The sequence below is a fragment of the Chamaea fasciata genome, unplaced genomic scaffold, assembly GCF_029207755.1.
Source record: "Chamaea fasciata isolate MVZ Bird 193981 ecotype frontalis unplaced genomic scaffold, bChaFas1.0.hap1 SCAF_10, whole genome shotgun sequence".
In the NCBI taxonomy this organism is placed as follows: Eukaryota; Metazoa; Chordata; class Aves; order Passeriformes; family Sylviidae; genus Chamaea; species Chamaea fasciata.
Window position 1 is genome coordinate 5881120 of NW_027094095.1, and position 20137 is coordinate 5901256.

At 42.6% G+C, this 20137-nt stretch overlaps 1 protein-coding gene across 4 annotated transcripts in view; it reads left to right on the forward strand.

Annotated features, from left to right (window-relative positions):
* Nucleotides 1-20137, forward strand: part of COP1 (COP1 E3 ubiquitin ligase) — a 123957-nt gene that overhangs the window by 76037 nt on the left and 27783 nt on the right. For 3 of the 4 annotated variants that reach the window (XM_066192164.1, XM_066192165.1, XM_066192166.1), the window contains exons 16-18: nt 11798-11915; nt 15679-15803; nt 16886-17046. In XM_066192164.1, the coding sequence (XP_066048261.1) occupies nt 11798-11915; nt 15679-15803; nt 16886-17046 (404 nt within the window). Of the gene's footprint in view, nt 1-11797; nt 11916-15678; nt 15804-16885; nt 17047-18980; nt 19130-20137 lie in introns of those variants that run through there. The other variant, XM_066192167.1, reaches the window with a different exon arrangement.

The following is a 20137-nucleotide window of genomic DNA, read 5'->3' on the forward strand; positions in this document are numbered from 1 at the left end:
AAGGCTTCGTTTGTTTTTTATTGGAAAGCATTTCCAGCGCTTCAATCAGTTAAGGGTTGTTTGGAGGAGTCTGTATTTTTAGTTAGTATGTCTGTGATCATAAATCTGTCCAAAGGTACCTATTGTAGTGGAAACACTGAGCTTAGTGGGATTCTTTAGGTGAGGACATGTCCTTGAAGGTTTGACTTACGTGTTATCCCTCTTCATGGACCCTGGGATGTAAGTAAAGGTGAGATATCAAACCAAGCCTTCTGCTGTCCTGGTGAAGACAATCTTTCTGGCTCTGGTAGGTAGATCACATTTTACTTCTGCTCAGGACTGACAATGAGAAGAATTGTAGCTATACTGTGTTGTTTAAACTTAAGGTCTTTGTAGTTAAGCTGATTTTTGTGTTCTGGCATATCAGAGATGCTGCCGGATCTGCCAGGCAGCATCTTCCTGCCTTGCTGCCAGTGCTTCCTAGGAAATTGCAAAGGGACATGAAACCTCTCATCAGTGTGCAGGATGTGTTGCATGTGCAATTTTCACATAAGCCTTGAGAGTTTAAGAGCTTATAGAACTTTTTTACTTGCACAGAAAAAGCAGTATCTGACTTGTCTTGGATAAGGCATTTGCAATGAATAGCGAGTAACAATATAGAGACCTACAGGGAGTTTCCTAACTTTATCCCTGAGGTCATCACACTTCAGTAACAAGTGAATGAATAAAATGAACTTGAAAAGCCCCATTTGATTCTCTAGAGAAAAGGATAAATCTATCATTAGCAGAAATGAGTGTGCTAATTGTTTGCTTAAATATTCTTTTCCTGAACATTTTGTCTTACAACTAGCATAGAAGTCATTTAGTCAATGCGATGAAATTCAAATTTAAATTGAAATGAGCCTTGAAATTCAGGAACAGATAGGCAACTCCAACATTCATCTTTTTCTCAGAATGCCAAATTGCTCTTGCTGCTATCTGTTGCTGTGTCCCTTAAGAGTTTAATGCTTTCTGACCTCAGCAGTTTCCAAAGCTGCAGTTTTTTCTGGTAGCTCAAACGAATTGCTCTTTGGAATGCCATCCTCTGTGATGGCTTCCTGTTCAGACTGGTGCATAGATTAACTGTTCCAGTTTATTTGGGTATTGTGCTTCCATATAAACTGGTGAAGATTGTCATGTTGTGCAGGAAAATCTGTAACCAATGAGTGCAGTGTGGGCTTTCTTCTCAAAGGCATTTTTTCATAGTGTCTGAGCATCTAAACATTACATGAGTTTTTAAGAGTAGAGCTCTGAATATTTGGGCAAGGCTCTTATTAGCCATTTAAATCTCAAGAAGATGACAAAAAGTGAGACTGTAGATGTATGTTGCTTCTTTTCCACCTTGGATACCTGTGTATCATCACATGCTTTCCTGTGCTTGTTTCCCTGAGCACATAATCCACCCTACCTTTGGTTTAGGCCTTCTTATCTGAAGCTTGGATTTTAGCAATTGTGACAGTATATTTAATATCCTCCCTCTCTTCCAGTGGAGTCTTCTGTGAGGTCAGTTTAGGTAATGGATCAGATCATCATATCCAGAGCCTAGTTAAGAAGGCTAATATCTCCTCAGGCTAGTGAAGCAAAATGTAGTTCTGGACCAGAATCAGGTTTGGCTGATAATTAGGTAAACTCAGGTTCTCAGGTGCCTGTACTTTGCTTTCCTTAGAGCCACTCTGACTGCTCTGAGTCCTGCTTGGTTGTCTTTGTAGGATGTCTGCTAATACAACAGAAACCTGAAAGCTGTTGCTTCATAAATGCACTCTTAAAGTCTTAGGGAGGAATGTTCCTGTTTACATCCGTCTTTTGTAATGCCTCAAGCCCTCGTCTACATGATCTTGACCTCTTGCAATGTGTGGTTCCAGGGAATCTGACTGTGCTGCCCTTTCCCTCCATCACAGCTCCATTACTTGTGCTACGTTGTTTCTTTCTAGAACCAGAGCTGTGGCATGGCTTGAGCATAGAAGAAGAGTGTTTGTTGTGTGCAGCATGTATCTTGAGTTGAGAGAGACGTGTTCAGCAAATGACAGTGGTTTTGGCTTTGATTGATGTACCCAGCACTCCTTGTACAAATAAGGCTCCTGTCGCTCACATAAGAAGTTTCATCTCTTCCAAAGTCCAGTCCATTTAAACAGTATGGATTGAAGCACTTTTTGCCGTAAAATCACTGTGCTTCACGTGTTCTAGGTGTCATAAAATTTATTTTGGACATCATCTTACAGGCACTAGTGCGTGTAGAGTTATGCATGTTGCATAGTCAATGAGAAAAGCTGGGTTAGTAGCATAATTGAATGTTGCATCTGAACAGTGCATAATTAATTCTTTCCAAAGCTGCAGGTTATTGCTGTTCTCCTCATTAGTTTTTAGCGTTAGCAAATCTTGCTTGTGTGTACTGAATATTGCATTTCTCCAACGGTCTGCTAGACTGCGATCCTTAAATTGCACAAAAACCATCTATCCCTTACTCCTGTGAGATATTGCTATAGCTCTTGAAAACCATAAAGGTCAAAGTTTCAAAAGAGTTCTAGAGAAATCTGGTTTGCTTCCCTCACCCATCAGCGCCCTTTTCTCAACTGATTAATATCTAATGTTTTATGTCTCCTCCTTCTCTCCTTAATGCAAGACAAGTTATTTAGGGTGAAGGCTTTATGGGCTGCTGTATCAAAAGCTTTAGACAAGTCAGTAACGAAATGTCCCTGGTGTGTAAAGACCATTATCCATAACCTGGCAAATGTCATCTGTAACTTTGAGCTATAGAAAATCTGTGGAATACAAAGGTGAAAAACCCAGTTGGCAGTTCCCATCAAGGCTGCTGTTCTCTTTATCTGTTCAGCAGAGGGAGATATAGATCTTTAGAGGAATGTTAGTGTTGGTATATATTTAAAAAAAATAGTACAGTTGGTGTGAGTAAGAGATGCAAATCACTGGCTGAAACAGGGTTTAGTGCTTCCTTGCAGAGTTCTGTCAAAATATTTCAAGTGCTGACCTGAAACCCTTTGCTGGCATATCCCTGAGCCTTTCTTTTGTAGAAGGAAAAATAGAAGGGTTTTATTGAGCTGTTGGTTTTGCCAGAGATTAAACGGAGGCTATCAGCCATTCAGTCTAACCTCAGCTCTTTATTTTAGTTTTCCTGGAGTGGTTCTTTCTCATAGTGCTCCTTTTATCATCCAGTTTGCTAAACAGAACACTGTTGGTCATTTTCCTTCTTTTCAAAGCAGTGTTCTTCGTTTGTTTAAATGCAAACCTGGGCTGGATTTGTGTTGAATTCCCTAAATATGATTTTTCTGAGGGTGGATTTCCATTGGATTCTTTAAATCTAATTTTTGGAGGCTGTTGCCCATCATCTGTATTGCAGTGTAGAAAAATGAGATTAAGTTGTCATCTCCAAATACCCATGTGCCTTCCTCCGCTTTAGAAACTTCCTTTCATCTCCTCACTAAACATCATGGGCTCTGTGGCTTCTTCACTTTAAAGGGTTTAGTTGTTTGGGGTTTATTTAAGATTTTGCCACCAGCAAAATGAATCATACAGGCCTTGCTTAATCTTGTATAGTCTTTAGAGCACATGGGGGAGGTTTTTACCTGCAGGGAAAAATATGTATTGAATGCTTTTTTCAGCTTTGGTCCTTTTTTGGGTGGCCACTGTATGACACCTGTGAAGATGGGGTGTGCAGGACCTCCCCAGAAGTCTGGTACCAGTTGTCTAGACAGAACTCTGAGAGCAAATATAAGTGAAGTACCGCATCCCAAATCGTCTTGGATACACACATGAAATACAAAATAAGGACGTTGTTACAGTTTGCTGCTGTGGACCAGAGCGTTGCTTCTAGATGAGATTGCTGAGATTTCCCCAGGGCTGCAGAAAATGGTTATTCTGAGAAAAACTGTTCCCTCACTGCAAAAAAAAACCCCAAAACTCCAGGTAAAAAGAAGAGGAAAAAGCAAATGCGTCAAATGAATAATTTTGTCTTAGTTATAGAAACAAAGCGCTTGCAGTTTCTGCTGCAAGAAAGAAACCTGTGAATACAAAGCCATATCCAGCAAACATTTTAATGTGCCTTTGATAATGGCTGTTGGGATACATTTTTCTTCCTTTATTGGGGCTTTTTTAGAAGGGAAGGTACAAACAGGAAAAATAAAAAATCCCAGTTAACTTTACCTGCGCTGCAGTGTTCTGTGGGGAGTTGTTGGGGTGACATGGGTTGATTTCTGCTGTCTGCTCCTCATGTGATTTGTCATGCTGCAAGACAGAAACAGCACACTGCATTCTTCAGCAAGATGCTCTGGACAGTTTCATCTGCAAAGGTTCTTTGCTTCAGGCTGTATTAAACCCATTTTTAATCTCTTGCCTTTACAGTAAGGGAAATGGTTTGTACAAAGGGCACTGATGTCAACTTACTGTTGTTGATACCATCTAATTCCTTCTTCAGAAAATTCTTGTGCTAATTTTTAGTACAGGGCTTTGTTCCTGTGGATTCAAATCCACTTTTCCCTGTCCCTAATGCATTGTCATTCTTTTCTTATCCTGAATCATGTATTTCTTTTATGTAGTGGAAACTATCACACTGTCTTCCCTCCCAGAAGTGGTTTGTGATAGGCCAAACCTGCACTGATCATATCCCATTCCAGTATTACTCTCTCAAGTGAGATAAATCTCTTTATAGTGTTTTGTTGGCTGGAAGGCTTTTTCACCATTCTTTGTCAAATGCCCAAATGCCACCCTACATTTCTGTTGCTGAAATAAAGATCCTTCTTTTTTTTCCTCCCTGCTGTCTCTTCTGTCCCGGAAGAGATTTTTTTTTGGGGGGAGGGTCACTCCATGAAGTTTCACTTGGCTTGTTGAGTTGAATTATTTCTAAAGATGAAATGTTCAGCTGTCTTATGCCCTCAGTCTTCTCTCCAGAGCAAGATCCACACATGGATGTTCCAACTCCAGCCTGCCTTTCTGCCGTAGGGGAGTTTAAATCTCCACTCTAAACTTTCTGAACAAAGCCACTTCAGTCACATGAATATCTGCACGTACTGTTGCTTGGTATTGCAGGCTTGGCAGCAGTTAAAATTGAGCTGTTCATTTTCTTTTTCACTAGTAAGAAAAAAAGTGAATTAAAGGAGAGCTAAGGTTGTATGACGGTGCTTTATGCCACCCCCATTGTGTGGGTGTAGATAGACAAAACCTGAAAGATCTGAGAAGCCAGAAACCTGTGCAGCAAAACACAGCCTAAATGTTATTGCTGGAATACTGAGAGGTGGGCTAATGCCTTGCCTTTCTTATGTCAATAGCAAATAGCTTAAGCAAGTTTGTATAAAAAAAAAAAATTCTCCCTAATCCTTTGACATAAGAGCACTTTCAAGACAGCTGAGGGAATCTTTTATAAAATTGTCTTTGGAAATGCTTGGAGCATGACTAAGTAGGACTCTTGAACACAATTATTTAACTTGGAAATTGAATCCATCTTTGCAGTTGTCCCATCCTTGACTGGGCAGTTGGACTGGCTGGATTTCAGAGGTCCCTTCCAGCCTACTGTATTTCATGACTTTCAGGGCTCTTTGAGGAAAAGTGGATTTCTAACAGATACTGCATTCTATATAGCATTAAGTTTCAATTGAGCTTCCTCATGATTAAATTCTAAGTTGTCTTTCAACCAACCTTTGATATCATTGCCTTGGCAGGGAGGCTCCATGTCCTGGTGCACAGCTATGTAGAAGATCCACTGGAAAGGTTCCACTTTTTTTATTAATGGCTTTTTAGTTAGTCTGTAAGTAATTCTGGAACTAGGTAGATGGCTTTTGTAGATTTCCTGTGGAATTTAAGGAAATGTGTTTTCAAGCATTTAATTTTCAAGGTTTGGGTTTTGATGGCAGTTGCCTGCCTTCCCTCAGGTTGTTCATCTGGCCCTTGTTCAGGTTTCTCTAAGGAGCAAGGTACCTTAATGTGCCGTGTCATCTTCAGTGTACTGTATGGAAGTACAGTGATTTGAGTTTATTTTTAAATCCGGATGTTTTTCCTTTTTATCTCCTTCGTATTTCTCCTCCCTAACAGAAGAAAAGTTTTTCCTGGTGAAAACTGAGGTTTCATGTGAGTCTCCTGATCCTGTTTCCATTTTTAGTCCAGCCAAAGACTTTACCTTTGTTGGATGCAAGCTTCCTTTTTTATAGCAAGGAATCACACTGAGCTTGGCCGAAAAAGAGACTTTTGTTTAACCCATCTCAAGTTCTGTTGTTCTACCTCTTGTTTATCTACGTTCAGCAAATATTCATCAAGATGGCTTATTCCCTCTTTCATGATATACCACATAGGGAAATAACAGCAGGTGCTCTTTCCTTTTGACCCAGAGACACTCAAAGCAGGCTTTGATTTGAACAACTGTACTCTGGCCACTTGAAGGCATAAGGATGCAGTTGTATTTTCCTGCTAAACAAGTTGCCTAGATACAATTCTCAGAGCCCTGAGTGATCTTGCTTACACTTGGTGTACAGTGGAGAAATGAGTGAAAGGAAAGATCAATTTGTGTAGGTTGATTTTCAAATATATATAATTGGATTTCAGCTAACCCCTTCAATGTTTTAGTGTTAGAGGCTCCCTCCAGGATCTCTGAAATAATTTTTTTAGCCAATGGAAATAAAACTGAAATGAAAGGTTACATAGTCATGTCTCTCCTCTTCCATTCTGACGAAAAACATTTTGTGGGCTTGTTTTATATCCATTCATATTTTGCTGTTCTTTTGGTTTCCCCAGGATAATCTAATTGATGGCGAGCAAAGGTTTTTAGCGCCAAATTTGCTCTGACTCAGTTTGTCTTGTTAAACAAGTCATCTGAATACACCCCCTGAGATTATAAACATTTCTTATTGTTACTGCTCGTGTACAGAGTTTCACTGGTGAAAACAGGCCAGCCTTGACCCAAGCTTGAAGTTCATACGGAGGGAAACAGACAAATGAAGAAGATGGGGCAATCATGACCTGAGGACATGAGTTACTAGATGTAATAGATCAGACCATCATGGTCAGAGAAAGCACAAGAGCACATTAAAGATTACACTCTAGCCTCAGCTTCTGTTTCAGTAAAAGATCTGTAGCACAAGGTGTGCAGGACTGCAGGCTGTAGCCAGAGCATTAATGTATGAAATTATTTTGACCTTTAGGTTTGCTATTGAAGGTAGCAAAAAAAAAAAAAGTCCAAAATGTGGCTTGATCACAGAATACTTCTATCAGACCACTTAATTAACATCTGGCTGCCTACCTGACAGCTCTGCATTTCAATACAGGCATCTTCTTGTCTGTGATATTCATCTGCTGTGGAACAAGGAGCATCACTTATGTTCTCAAGTCTGTGAGCGCTGAGAAATCCAAATAATGTAAAGGACTTATTTTTTTAATGGTTCAATAATCTAAATATTGAACAGTGGAGAAATGTGCATTTTTAAATGATTGAAATAAGAGAAATGGGCATTGATTTTCCAGCAATTTAGTTTTCCAGAGGAGAGCCACAGAGCCTTTGTATGCAGCTCTTGGGGCTTTCTGGTGGTTACATCCTTTGAATATAAAACTGTTGCATTGCAGGTAAATTTTTGTTTTGCTGTCCTTGGCTTGATATTCCTTCAAGTAAGTGGTTCTTGGTTGAAAAAAGCCTGGGGGGTCTTGTGAATTAGCTGATGTCGATTAATGTTCATGTTGAAGGTGGGTGAAACACATGACCTAGAAGATGAATGTTACCTGAAGAGTGAGATTGCTCTGCTTTCCGGTTTTTGCGTGTGGCTGCCTTGTGTGTCCTGGTACTCAGTGAAAGATAAAATTGCTGCTATGTGACACCCTGTCATAACCCTTGCTGCTCTTTGTGGAGCTGCTGCTCATCAGTACACAGTAAGAGCTTTACAATAGGTGGTGTTGAACCTAAAGCCTACTGGTAACAGCAGTTTTGTAAATTTTATTAACAAGTCTAAATGTAAGGAAAATCACTTTTGGGGAAAACAGACGTTGTCCTTTTTTGTTGTTGTTTAAACAGCTAGAAATCCAAGATCAATTCCATATTTCCAAACAACTCGGAGATTACCTATGATGCTGCTGGCTCCATTAGCAATTCTCAATTCTCTTACTTTAGAAGTTCTTAAACCTGATTTTCTATGACTGTGTAACCACATCACCAGCGCATTTACTGCATCCCACCCTTGCAACCAAGCTGAATCCGTGAATTGAGATTCCGGAGGTGCTGATCCCTTCACCTTGTTCAGCACAAACCCATCCTTCTCTTTCCTGCCAGCTGGAGTCTTGTGAATTTATGAGCAGCTGAGCAGAGAGGGATGCCATCCTTTGCTGACACGGGTTGTATTTACTGAAGAGGTGGCAAGCTCTCAGAAGTTTGGAGAAGTCTGAATCCTTGATTAGTTGTCACTAGATGGCTCAAAGGTGAAAGCAGCAGTGTCTTAAGGGAAGTAAGCTGAGCCTAATGGAAAAGCACTTTTTAAAAACTCAGACTTGTGGTCACAGACCTCTCAGCAGCAACGGCAGAGCTTAGCTGCCCTTTTTGCCTTCTGAGATCGCTGAAAAATATATGTATAAAAATAAAATGACTTGCCAGCAAACATTTGAATTCAGGAGCTGTAGCAGCAGATTTCTGTCATGCTCAGCTTCTGCAGTGACATTGAACTAGATGGGAATCATTCTGGAGTGTTTAATTTGTTATGAAATATATACATGTTCTTTCCCATTATTTCATAAATATTTAAATTAAGCCTGAATGCAGAAGAAAAGGTGAAGCAGGGAGCTGTTGCTGCCCAAGGGTTGGGCAGGCAGGAGGCTTCAACTCTATAAATGTGAATTCTAAGATGAAGTTGTCCTAAGTGAGTTTTCTGGTTGGGGTGGAAACTAGCTGAATTGTGATACTACTGTTCATTTTGTGGAGCAAACAAGAAGCAAATACCTCTGGTTATTGCTGGTTAGCAGCGAAGCGTGCTCCATGGTCTTCCAGGAATGCCAAGGGCAGGAGACAGTGCTGGGATCCTGAATGAGCCGATACATTCTTGTGGAGTTCAGGATATGTTTGATTCCCCTCACTGCCCACTCCATTTCCCTCACCTTCAGTTGCCTCTTGGGAAAAACTCATTTTCTGAGCCTCCCAGAGCACCCTGCCACCTCACCTCGGACGTGTTGGTGTGCCAGAGATGCTGCCCATCCCAGACAATTTCTGCTCATCAAAGTCCACCAGGCAAGGCTTCTGTCGGGGTACCAGGGAGTTGTATTTTTCTCATTTAGCTTCACTTTGGGGCTCTCTGCTTCCTCAGCAGATGGCATTTTTATCATGTTTTTTGCAAAGTCCATATGGCCTACAAGAGAGAGTATCTCTTTAATTGTAAAACATGACCACCTGTTCAGATTTTAATGAGTGCAGTGAGCATTCGTCTTCATACATCTACTTTAAAATAGCTGCTTCAATTGAATTAAAAAAAAAAACCAAACAAAAAAAACCAAACTCAGTTGGGCACCAACACTTTGTATGCTGAAATAATCAATTAGTAATTAAGTGGCTAATTTTAGAACCCACTGGCCTTGCTGGTTCCCTCAGCCCCGTTGTGATGAGAGCAGACAGTGATTGATTGCCCTGCCGATGCCGAGAGGCACAGCCGTGCTGGGCCCAGATGCTGCCAGGCTTTGAGCTGTTTACTGGGGTATTTGGAAGGTGAATGCAACTTCGTGCCTCTGCTCTGCAAATAGACTTGTCTGCCCTGCTATGGCTCTCTCCTCCCTGCATTGCTCCAGCTGCTCACATGCAGCCATCTGCAGGTATCCCTTTCCCTGCCACTTTCTTGAAGGATAAAATCTGGTGCTCAAAAACGTGCCCTAATGATGGGCCAGTGTTGAAACTGTAAGCAAAAATAGACTTGAAAGGCTTATCCACTCACTGATCCCTAATAAAAATCCCTGCTAGAATCATTCTGCTTATTAAAATAACAATTGCCAGTTAACTGTTTCATAGCTCCCACGGCTCTGCTGGATAGATGAAAAACTGTGGAGTTTCTTGGCTCCAGCTTTTGAGAAGTAGAGGAGACCAAGATGCCCAGATCTTGTTAGTGTGTTAATGCTTAATTCAGAGTCCTTTAGAAAATGAATGTGTTATGCAATAAGCCTATTGCAACATCATGTTGCTCTACAGCTAACTGAAATACCCAGAGGTGGGTAGCACACTGGGATTTTGGTTTTTGGAGGTTTAATATTTCAGAGGTGAAAGGAACTGTTCGAAAGAGTGCTTGGGGCACAGCAGCTTCAGTGCTGATAGTAAGGGGTGCAATAGCTGCTGGATTTCAGCATAAGGGTAATTTGGCAGTGTAAGTGGTGGAGAAGACTTGGTGTGGCATCTTGGAGCATCTGCTTTTATACCTTGAGGAGGAAGAGAGCCAGAAATCCTTACCCAGAGAGACCTCTGAGCTGGTCTTCTGCAGAGAGTAAAGTGCTGGAAGTAGTGAGAGGGGAAGCTGACTTGCCTGCCCACCTTGTTTTATTGAAGGTGTTTCTGACACAGTCTCCACCCTGTCCTGCCGTGGCCACCAGTTAGCACCTTAATCATGGGGAGGAGCTCCCCTTGATGATCTGGTGGTGGTTTCAGTAGCTTCATTGATGTAAACCTGGTTATCTCCCAAACCACTTGGGATTTTGAGACAGCTTGTCTCTCAGCTGTACATAAGACAGCACCCAACTTTGAAATGCTGTGCAAATACAAAAATTGCTGTAGCTGTTGGCATTTAAATCCACCAGTGGGATGTTATTTCAGTGGGAGTAGGGTCAGAGCAGTTTTCAGCTGATGTCTGGGTATCACAAGTTGCTCAGTGAGAGAGATGTCCAGCTTGGTATCCATGTGTGTGGCCTTCCCTGGCCTTCCCTCCCTGTGCTTCCAGAATAGCAAGGAGTAATTAAATGAAATTCACATTAAAGGATTAAAGGCTGAAAGTTGGGAAGGAAGAAGCTTATTAACCTTGTTGAGCTGGAAAGAATGCTGGAAGGGTGTTGGGGGCTTGGGTCTCATGAGGTCTTGTCTTCTTGTTTTTCTGGTTTCTTGGGAATTGACATTTAGTTGTGTAGAAAAGCAAATGTGTCGCTAATTCTGCTGTGATCCCTTTTATATGGTTGTGGCACTGGGGCACATCTGTGAATTAAATCTTAAAATGAACTGGAATTTAGTCTGTTCCCTCATTAGCAGAAATGCTAATTCTTTCTTGATTGGTAATAAAGGAGAGAAGCAAAAAACAAAGGTAGGAAGCTTAGCCATCCAGAAGCGAGCATGACAAATTTAATCCTGCTTTTCCACACTCCAGTTTAAGTAGCAGACTGAGATTTTACCCTTGAGTTCTTCAACAGTCTTCCAAAAGGGGACAGCTTGAGGATGGAAAAGAAGGAGTCTGAGAATTAGAAATGGCAATTGAAGTAGCTGGGCAGGGAGCTGAGAAGGCAGGCAGTAGAGGTGAGAGTCCTTTTAGCTGCTGCCTTGAACAGGGTCGTGCGCTTTACAGTTACACGGGGTTTGCAGGAGGACACACGTACAGGCACACAAATGTGAATGCACCTTTTTCCTGACCCTTTGAAAGGGAGCATGGACCCTTGCAGAATGAATTTTGGAGCTGTTTTAGGAAGCCTGCTTAAATGCTTTTTTGCTGTAGTACAGACTGTTTATCCTAGACGGGGCTCGAAGTGGGATGTGGAAGCTGCAGGCAGGATTTTTGTTGCGATCGTTACAGGTCCTGTGCATCCTTCCCAAGTGATTAAATTTCTTGCCCCTTTTCTTCCTTGTCTCCAGATCACTGTGTTCACTACTACGACCTTCGCAACACTAAGCAGCCCATCATGGTGTTCAAAGGGCACCGCAAGGCAGTCTCCTATGCAAAATTCGTCAGCGGGGAGGAAATCGTCTCTGCGTAAGTGTTGCCTTTTATGTAGGCTAGAAACTGTGTAGCCCTCGCTTCTCAGTGCTCTTCAGGGCTCTTGAGCAAGTTCACCTGTGTGGGTGGCTGCTCTCACAGGCTGCTGTGCTTTTGGGAAGCAGATCATTGCTTTTCTTTAAGTCGAAAATAGAAATTCATTCCTGGTGTCACTTGGCTGTGCTCTGTCTCGTGGAGTTAAAATGCTTAAAAGAAGAATATGAAGACAACTAGAAGCGGCTCCTGTGCCCAAGTGCTGGCTTTGGGAAGCTTCAGGTGGATTTTTCTCTCACTGTGTGCACTGAGGATGCTCCTGACCACAGCTCTGTGATAAGAGAAGGCTGCTGGCAGAGCCTTGGGGATAATAATCTGCAATAAAACACGACTGATGAATGATAGGAGTGATCAATTAGTAGTGCTGTGTATATGGTCTGAAGAGGAGGCTTAGCCACAGCCTGAAAGCAACTCAAGTAGGTATGACTGTTTGATCTGTTCTCTGGTAATTCATTGCTCTGTGGAGCCCCTTTTTAGGCTTATTTTTGGGTTAGAAAGTGGACAAGGAGAAGCTGTGTCTTGTTACTTTAATAGCATGCTGCTTTTCAGCCAGGGTAGACCTTAAGATCTGCTATGGAGGCCCTGAGGAGCAATATTCTCCAGCTTCTGTTCAGTTACATGGCCAGATGTGGCTGCCTCTCTTCTAGATAGGTTTTCAATCAGGTGTCAAGTCACCTAGTGAAAATTGGCAGTGACTGGCTAAAAACCTCTTCAATAAACCAGAGGTAAACCCCTCTTAGCTAATGGGGAAGGCGAGGGGCTGCAGGGGAGTCTTTGATCTCAACACATTCGTATCTAACACCTGAGGGCAGCAGGGATGGATCACAGGGATAGATCTAGTCCCAGGAAGTATGCGTGCTGACCCAGTGGTTATCCAGCTCGGTTTTGTCCCATGTTTTTACACAGTGAAACAGAGCATTTTAAGGTGTTTTCAGGCTGCAAGGGAGTTAACTCTGAGCTGCATGATGGAGGATTCCCTGGTGGCTTCTGGTACTGTTTATATTTAATCAGCTTCTCTCTTCTTACTTCTATTAACATTATAACTCTATAAGGCTGCAAATTCATATCTGGAACACAGAGAAAATTAAATTTAATGCTTCGAACCAAATTTCTGTGTTTAATAGAAACAGGAGGAGGCTGGGAGTGTTTTACAGCCATAATCAAGTGGAGCATCATTTATGGGGTGTTTTAGAACAGAATGGCTCTGTTCTGCTTGGGCCAGCATTCTGAGAAAGCATCTCCCAAAGTTCTGGGAGGAGTTATCGATAGAGCTGTTAGAGCTGTCAGACTTGGACAGGCAGCAGCAGCGTGAGGGGACTAACTGAAGGGTCCACCTTGTGTGTCAACAGGGAGAAATGTCAGAGCAGATTATTTTTTCCTGCCTTTCCTTTTGCAAACTGAGTAGAGGCAACAGCAGTAAGTGATTCTCAAAAATCAAGCACTGATTTAAGGAAAAATTATATGTATATTCAGATTCTCTAAATTTCTAGCTAAAGCTGTTTTATGGATTGCATTGATTTTCTTTGCCTTGTAGAGATGGGGTTTGACCTTAGGGGTGCTCAGAACTGCCTGGTATTTAGCACAACACATTGATTACAGTGCCAATTTACAGAGAGACAGATTTAACAGAGCAGCACATCCAAGATGTTTTTTTGGAGAGGATATGAAACCAGAAGAGCAGTGTAACAACACCAGGATCAGTGACCTTTGTGTCTCCTTGCAGTTCAAGGGTGGATAGCTTTCTTCTTTCATGGCATGCTTATCCTAAGCAATGTAAACGTGGCTAGAGCTTGATGGGAATTCATTAACACTAAAATCTTTCCATTAGTAATAGACTTAAGTGTTTTTATTTTAATGAGGACACCTAGTAGGTATGACAGTAAAATATAGAGGTTAACTGCCTATGTATCTGAGGTTTTCTTGATGGGAAGCTAAGAGCAGCAGCTGTCATAGGAATCTGACAGCTTGTAGACCAGGGATTAGTCTTTTGCTGCTTTCTCCTGGCTGCAGAAAAGTTTAGTTTCCAGGCAACTCTGAAGCTTTTGAAAACAGGATTTTAAAAATACAGCTGTCCTAATAGCACAGAAAGCATCTTCCTGTACTTGTGGGCCAAAAAAGGAGGAGTATAATCTTTTTCCCTTCTCTGAGCTGTTCTCCTGGGGTTAAGGACAAGGGAAGGGAGAATGAGCAGCAGCGAAGGGCAGGGACAGATGTGGAACAGGCACTAGGCAGAGAAGCTGAATGCTTTGTTTTGGGCCTCCTGTCTTGACCTGGGGTTAGGAATGCACTCCTGCTTAAGTCACAGTAATACAGATAAAATTCATACCTTCTTTCTGATCTGACCTCATACTAACTAATAATATTGAGTAACAAATCTTGCTGCAGCTCCCTTATCGCTCCTTTGTCATTCCAGCTGTCATTGAGGACTGAGATAAGCTGTTTTACAGGATAGCACAAGGTTCATCTCTCCTCTTTTGTGCTATATTTTTAGGTAAATGGGACATTGGTGCAGGGCTGATGTCTTACATCATTACAAATATTGGTAATGCTTGATGGATGTTGTGCGATTGAGTTTTTTCCTTTCAGCTCTAAATATTCAGGAAGCAGCAAGGTTGGTGACATGACCTCTGTGGGGGAGCATGGCCTGCTTCCCCTCCCTCCCACCCAGGAGGCTGACAGGTCCTGCTTCCAGTCTCTTTCAAATTTGGGGATCAGAACAGCACTAGCCCTTTCTTTAAAACGGCTCCATGGGGCTTCAGTTCCACCTTATCACCATTTGTTCCCCAACTGTGTATCTCAGTGAGTGCAGAATACCAGAGCCATGTAAGCTGTGATTGCTAGGAAATAATGCCTGTGAAGTGAGAGATTATGTTCATGTCTCTTCAGCTTTTGGGGAAGAAACTAATCCTGTATCTCCTAGAAATTGGGATCTTCCTGTTTGAGGTCTGCCAGGCAGCGGAGATTAGTAACCCCAAAGGCAAAACATTCTCTCACAGTAAACAGAAAAACATTTTGAAGGCAGGTATATTTGCATTTGGGGGAACCATGGAAAACAACAATTCTGATTTAATCCCAACATGTTTTGTATATATTGAATAGTAATATAGAAGCTTGAGTTCTGTATCTGCACAGTCTTGATTACACATGAGAAAAACAGATTTAATTTTAACAGCAACTCTAAGCCCCCATAGGTTTTTCTGTGCTGCTGCTTAGTATTGGGCAGGAGGAGGAGAATGTGCTTCAGGGCACCTGGGGAGTGAGGAGACTGCTTCTTACCCAAGCCCTGGAAAGACATGAATGAGAGTTGCAGCTGGCACAGAGAAGGGAACAGATTTTATCCGTGCTGTAAAGGTTTAAAATATAAATAACTTTGATATGTCTTGGATCTGTGAAGATCTGGAGGAGGCAGTGATAGCCCAAAGGCCATACAGTTCAGAGGAGGTCTCTGCAACTGATAGGAGAAAGGAAGAGTAATACTTTGGGGATGTTTTTATTCAAACGTGTAATGTGTTTTGACAGGCTTTTAAAATAAGGTGATATCTTTCTGAGCTCAGGCTGAGCTGCATATGATTGAAAGTGGGATAAATCTCCTGTTGTGCACTAAGGCTTCCTACATTTACATTGTCATTGGAGGGTTGAGGAGCACGGTGGCCGGGGAGGAGTTCCTGCCATATGGCAGCAGGGTAAATTTAAGTTTTGCTTTCAGGTCAACAGACAGCCAGCTGAAGCTGTGGAACGTAGGGAAGCCTCACTGCTTGCGCTCCTTCAAGGGTCACATCAACGAGAAGAACTTCGTAGGGCTGGCGTCCAACGGAGACTACATTGCCTGTGGTGAGTAGGGCAGCCACCCTGACATGCTAACAGGACTCCTCAGAGCTGGGGCCTTACCAGTTGCAAAGCACACCACCACTTGTGCTGTTTAGCTGCATGGGCTTTTTAAGAGAAAATTTTTCCTAACTTCCACACTCCTTCCCCTTTGGCAGTCCTGCCCTAAGGGGGTCCTTTAGATTGTTTTCTTCCATCGCAGATGAGTTGTTTGTGCATGATGATTCAGGCTTGCTGTCACCAAAAGCAACTACTAATGTCGTTGCTGTTGATATAATTTATGTCTTTCAAGATTAACAACTGGCACATCCTCACGCATCACCAGTAGCCTGGGCCACATGAGGATCCAGTACTTGTCACTTGTTGTGGCATTCTGCTTGGCCAATAGTGCCCACGTGGCATACAGCTCCTTAGAAGACTGAATCATTAGTTACCCCTTTGGCTGTTCTGTCCTTTCACTGCTTGAGACAGACTGTCGAGGCTCTGTAAATCCACAGCTCTTGCTGGGAAGGCAGTGACAGGCTGATAGCTGTGGGATGAGCAGGACAGCTGTGCCAGCACTGAAGGGAGCACCTTAGCTTGTGTGTTCTCTGATCGCTGTGGAGCTTGCAAGGCAGAAATTGGGATGGGTTTCTAAATAAAGCCTGTACAGTCTAGTCTCTCTTGCTTAAGCTTCCACAGACCAAATTGTCATACTTGATTATGGCAGGCAAAACTTTGATAATGCTACCTGCTTTCGAGCTGTGGCTCTGAGCAGGCTGGATGTAGCTGCGATTCATGTGGGTAGCGCAGATGCTCTGCTCAAAATGCTTTGCCTTGAGGAAGTTGTGGAGGGTTCTTGGAATCCTGTACATTTTTTAGGTGTGCTGCACACTTGCAGTTGTCTTGTTATAAAACTGTGTCCTATTATTAAGTGTGATGGAAGTTTGCTGTGGAGTTCTTCCAGCTGCCAGGGCACCATGAGCACGATGATAACTACAAGGAAGTGTCTGGGCTTGTCGTAAGCAGTGAAAGAGCTAAGAACTGTTATTTCTGTTTGTCTTACCAGAACCTAATCTCGTATACTTATATTTTTTTTTTATTTCTAGGAAGTGAAAATAATTCCCTTTACTTATACTATAAGGGCCTCTCAAAGACTCTGCTGACATTCAAGTTTGATACAGTCAAAAGTGTCCTGGACAAGGACCGGAAAGAAGATGACACCAATGAGTTTGTGAGCGCTGTGTGCTGGAGGGCACTTCCAGATGGGGTAAGCTTTCTGCTGAGAAGCGGAAGGAATGCCTCCTGGTTTCTCACAGGACAGCCTTGCTGAAAGTTTGACTGTGCTTGGTGTTTTCCTGTTTGAAGGGAAAATTAAGGGTGCTTGCAGGTCATTGTGAGAACCCTGATGATTTGCAGGGTGACTGAAATGCTGGGGGAGAGGAGACTACTGTGTTCTTAACTCTTCCATCTGAGTGTTTGAATTCCTCTGCATGGTATCTGAAATCCCAAAAGCAGCATTGTATTTCTGGCACTTGATGGTTTTTGTGGGTGCATTAGTGGGGTTTTTGTTGCTTTAATGACAGCGCCTGCAGATACTCGTTGTGAAGCCTTGTCTCAATCTTCCTGTGTCTGTCTGGGTTGCTCACTGGAACACAGCCTTCATGTTTAGATGAGTAGATATGTAAAGGAGGTGAGTGCAGGCTCCAGTGATGGATCCAGTGGTACTGAATTCACATCTCTAGCAAGTGTACTAATGTGGCAGGCAGACCTGATGCAGCTTGAGTGTGGCCTTTCGGAATGGGGCTGCTCTGGAGAACAAAATGCTGCTTTTGAGATCAGGGTGCTCTTGAGAAGCTTGCTTTAAAAATATGGAGCAAGCAGCTCTTGTATGTACAAGGTTTGCAGATCAGGTGCTTGAAGGGGCCCGTTGGGAGGGGGCAAAAAGGAGTTGATACTAACTGCAGTCTTCCAAGTAGATGAAGTGAAATGTTGCATAATTGCTGTCCTGAGATGCCATCTTCATGAAGACAATGTTTATCAATCTGTTTTTTGCATGTGTAGACACTACCCCAACAACCGTGATTCGGTTGTCACTGACATAAACTCAATTTGGATGGACACTTCTGAGTCAAAACCAAAATAAACCCACATGTCTGGAACTGCCCTTTGTGTTTAGAAGTAGGAAGTGGGCTGCTGTGGTTTGAACAGGGGGCATGAGAATCAGTGATGCAGGATCACTATCTTCTTTCTGGCTGGGGATTTAGGAGAGCTTGGTGTACACGTCTCAGGTGAAGAGTGGCTGTTGTAAGTTTGGTAATTTGTCTTTCTGCTGGATAAAAACATGCTGTGGGAACCTGTGTGTCCAGAAATGCCCTTCTCTGAGCTGCCTTCTCTTGCCTTGGATTGTCTTGCCCACTGCACTTCTGGGTGTCTCTTCTACAGGCAATAACAGAGATGTCTCACCCCTGGGGTGCATCTGTTGCCATCCACTCCTTAGGAGTCTTTTCTCTGATAAAGGTGCTCTGATAGACCTTCTTCTTAAGTGGCTGAGAAACTTCCAAGCAGTCACCAAGGGCTGTCAAGCAATCCTTCATAATCAGGATGAAAAATACTATACAAAAATGTAGTAGTTAAATCAGGCCTGTCAAGATCGCACCAAATAATGTTCAGGCTTCACTCCATTAAGCAGCGTTCAGAACCCATTGCTGTTCTGGTCTTTTTTTTTCTCCTCTAGCATTCATCTGCTTTTCCCTGGGCTGCTTCTATATGAGCCTGTTTCTCCTGTGGCAGCCCCCATACCTAGCTCTAGCTTTTAAAAAGAGCAGCAAAAAGCTGCAGGTGGTTTTTGCCTCTGCCTGTGGTACATACCGAGCAAGCAGCCTTGCTTGCTTCTGCCAAGAGGCCTCAGTGTTTCCTTGCACCATATCTTTTCGCTGATCCAGCTGCACATTCCTCTTCTCTTCTACTGGTGCAGGAATCCTCTCTGACCTAATTGAGACTTTGCTCATGTTCTTAGGAAATTAAATTACTGCACAGCCAAAGTTCAGTTATGTTCACCAAGTCTTACTCAAATGATGAAACTCCTATTCTTCATTTTGATGATGTTTCTTGAATTTGCCATGATTCTTTTTCAAATGAGCTTTGCATATACAGGCTTCCCTAAAAGCTGAAGTGTTTTTTTTTGATGCTGGGCTGAACCAGAGAAGGCCTGTGCCTCAAAGTGCTTTCAGCATCTGCAGGATTTGGGGAACCCGCAGGCTATTTCCAGCTTAATTGCAATTTTGATCCTGGGTGAGTCACTCTGCCTTAGTTTCCTAATTATAAGAATTGCCACATGTACCTCTCACTGCTGGCTGTGATCCCACCTGCTCTGCTGCAGGACTCTGTGAGTGGAAGCAGCTCCAGGCCAGCAGCCCTGCAGAGCCCAGCATGGGCTGGGAAAGCTGCCCCAGATCCAGAGGCAGCACAGTAAGCAAGTTTTATAGTGCTGTGGGCACACTGTTCTCCATTTCTTGCTGGGCTGCTTCAAAGCATCTTGCTCATCTCCATGCTGTGGTCACCAGGCAGCATCTTCAGTCTGTCCCTGGGGGGTGGGAAGTGCCAGCACAGCCTTTCCCCAGGGCTCCCCAGTGGAACAGACTCTCGGTTTCCATACAGTGTTGCTGTCAAGGATTGTTCTTTAATTAACCTTTTGAGATGAGATGAGTAAGTTTCAGATCTGTCTGTTATCTTGGGAAGCATGAGTACATGTACTCCTTCACTTCATGCACTTAAGTGCAAAATCTCAGATCCTAATTAAAACTTAACTAAAACTTTCAGAGTAAATGTCATTGATTCTTTCTTAAATCTATTTTTATGTAATTCAGGCTTTTACTTACTGAGCCTAAGTCAAGCTGTGCTAGCGGCCCTTGCCAGAACTTATCTTTTTATTTTTTCCCTTCTGCATTGCTTTTTCTTTACTTACAAAGATACAGAAACCTTTTTTCTGGAGCTGTCACCTTTCCAACTCAGAGGTCTTGCAGCACCTTCTTTTTACCTATATCAAAGCCATATTGAGGAAGAGAAATTCTTCTCCCCAAGTGCTTATTAGCATTTTGCACCAGGTTTACTCACTTTTCGATTTATAAAAGTGTTTAGAAATAAACATTAGCTTGTAGGTTACTTGTTCTGTTAGACTCTTTGGAAAAAAACAGGCAAACAAAAAGCTTCCCAGCAGGCTGACTATGAAGCAAACCTCTGATTCTTGCAGTGCTGTGTTTTGGACAAAGGCAAATAGGCTGTTGGATATTTTTTAAATAGCACCTACTTCTTGTTTGTGGGGTAAACCACTTCTCTTTTCTCTGTTTTATGCTAAACGT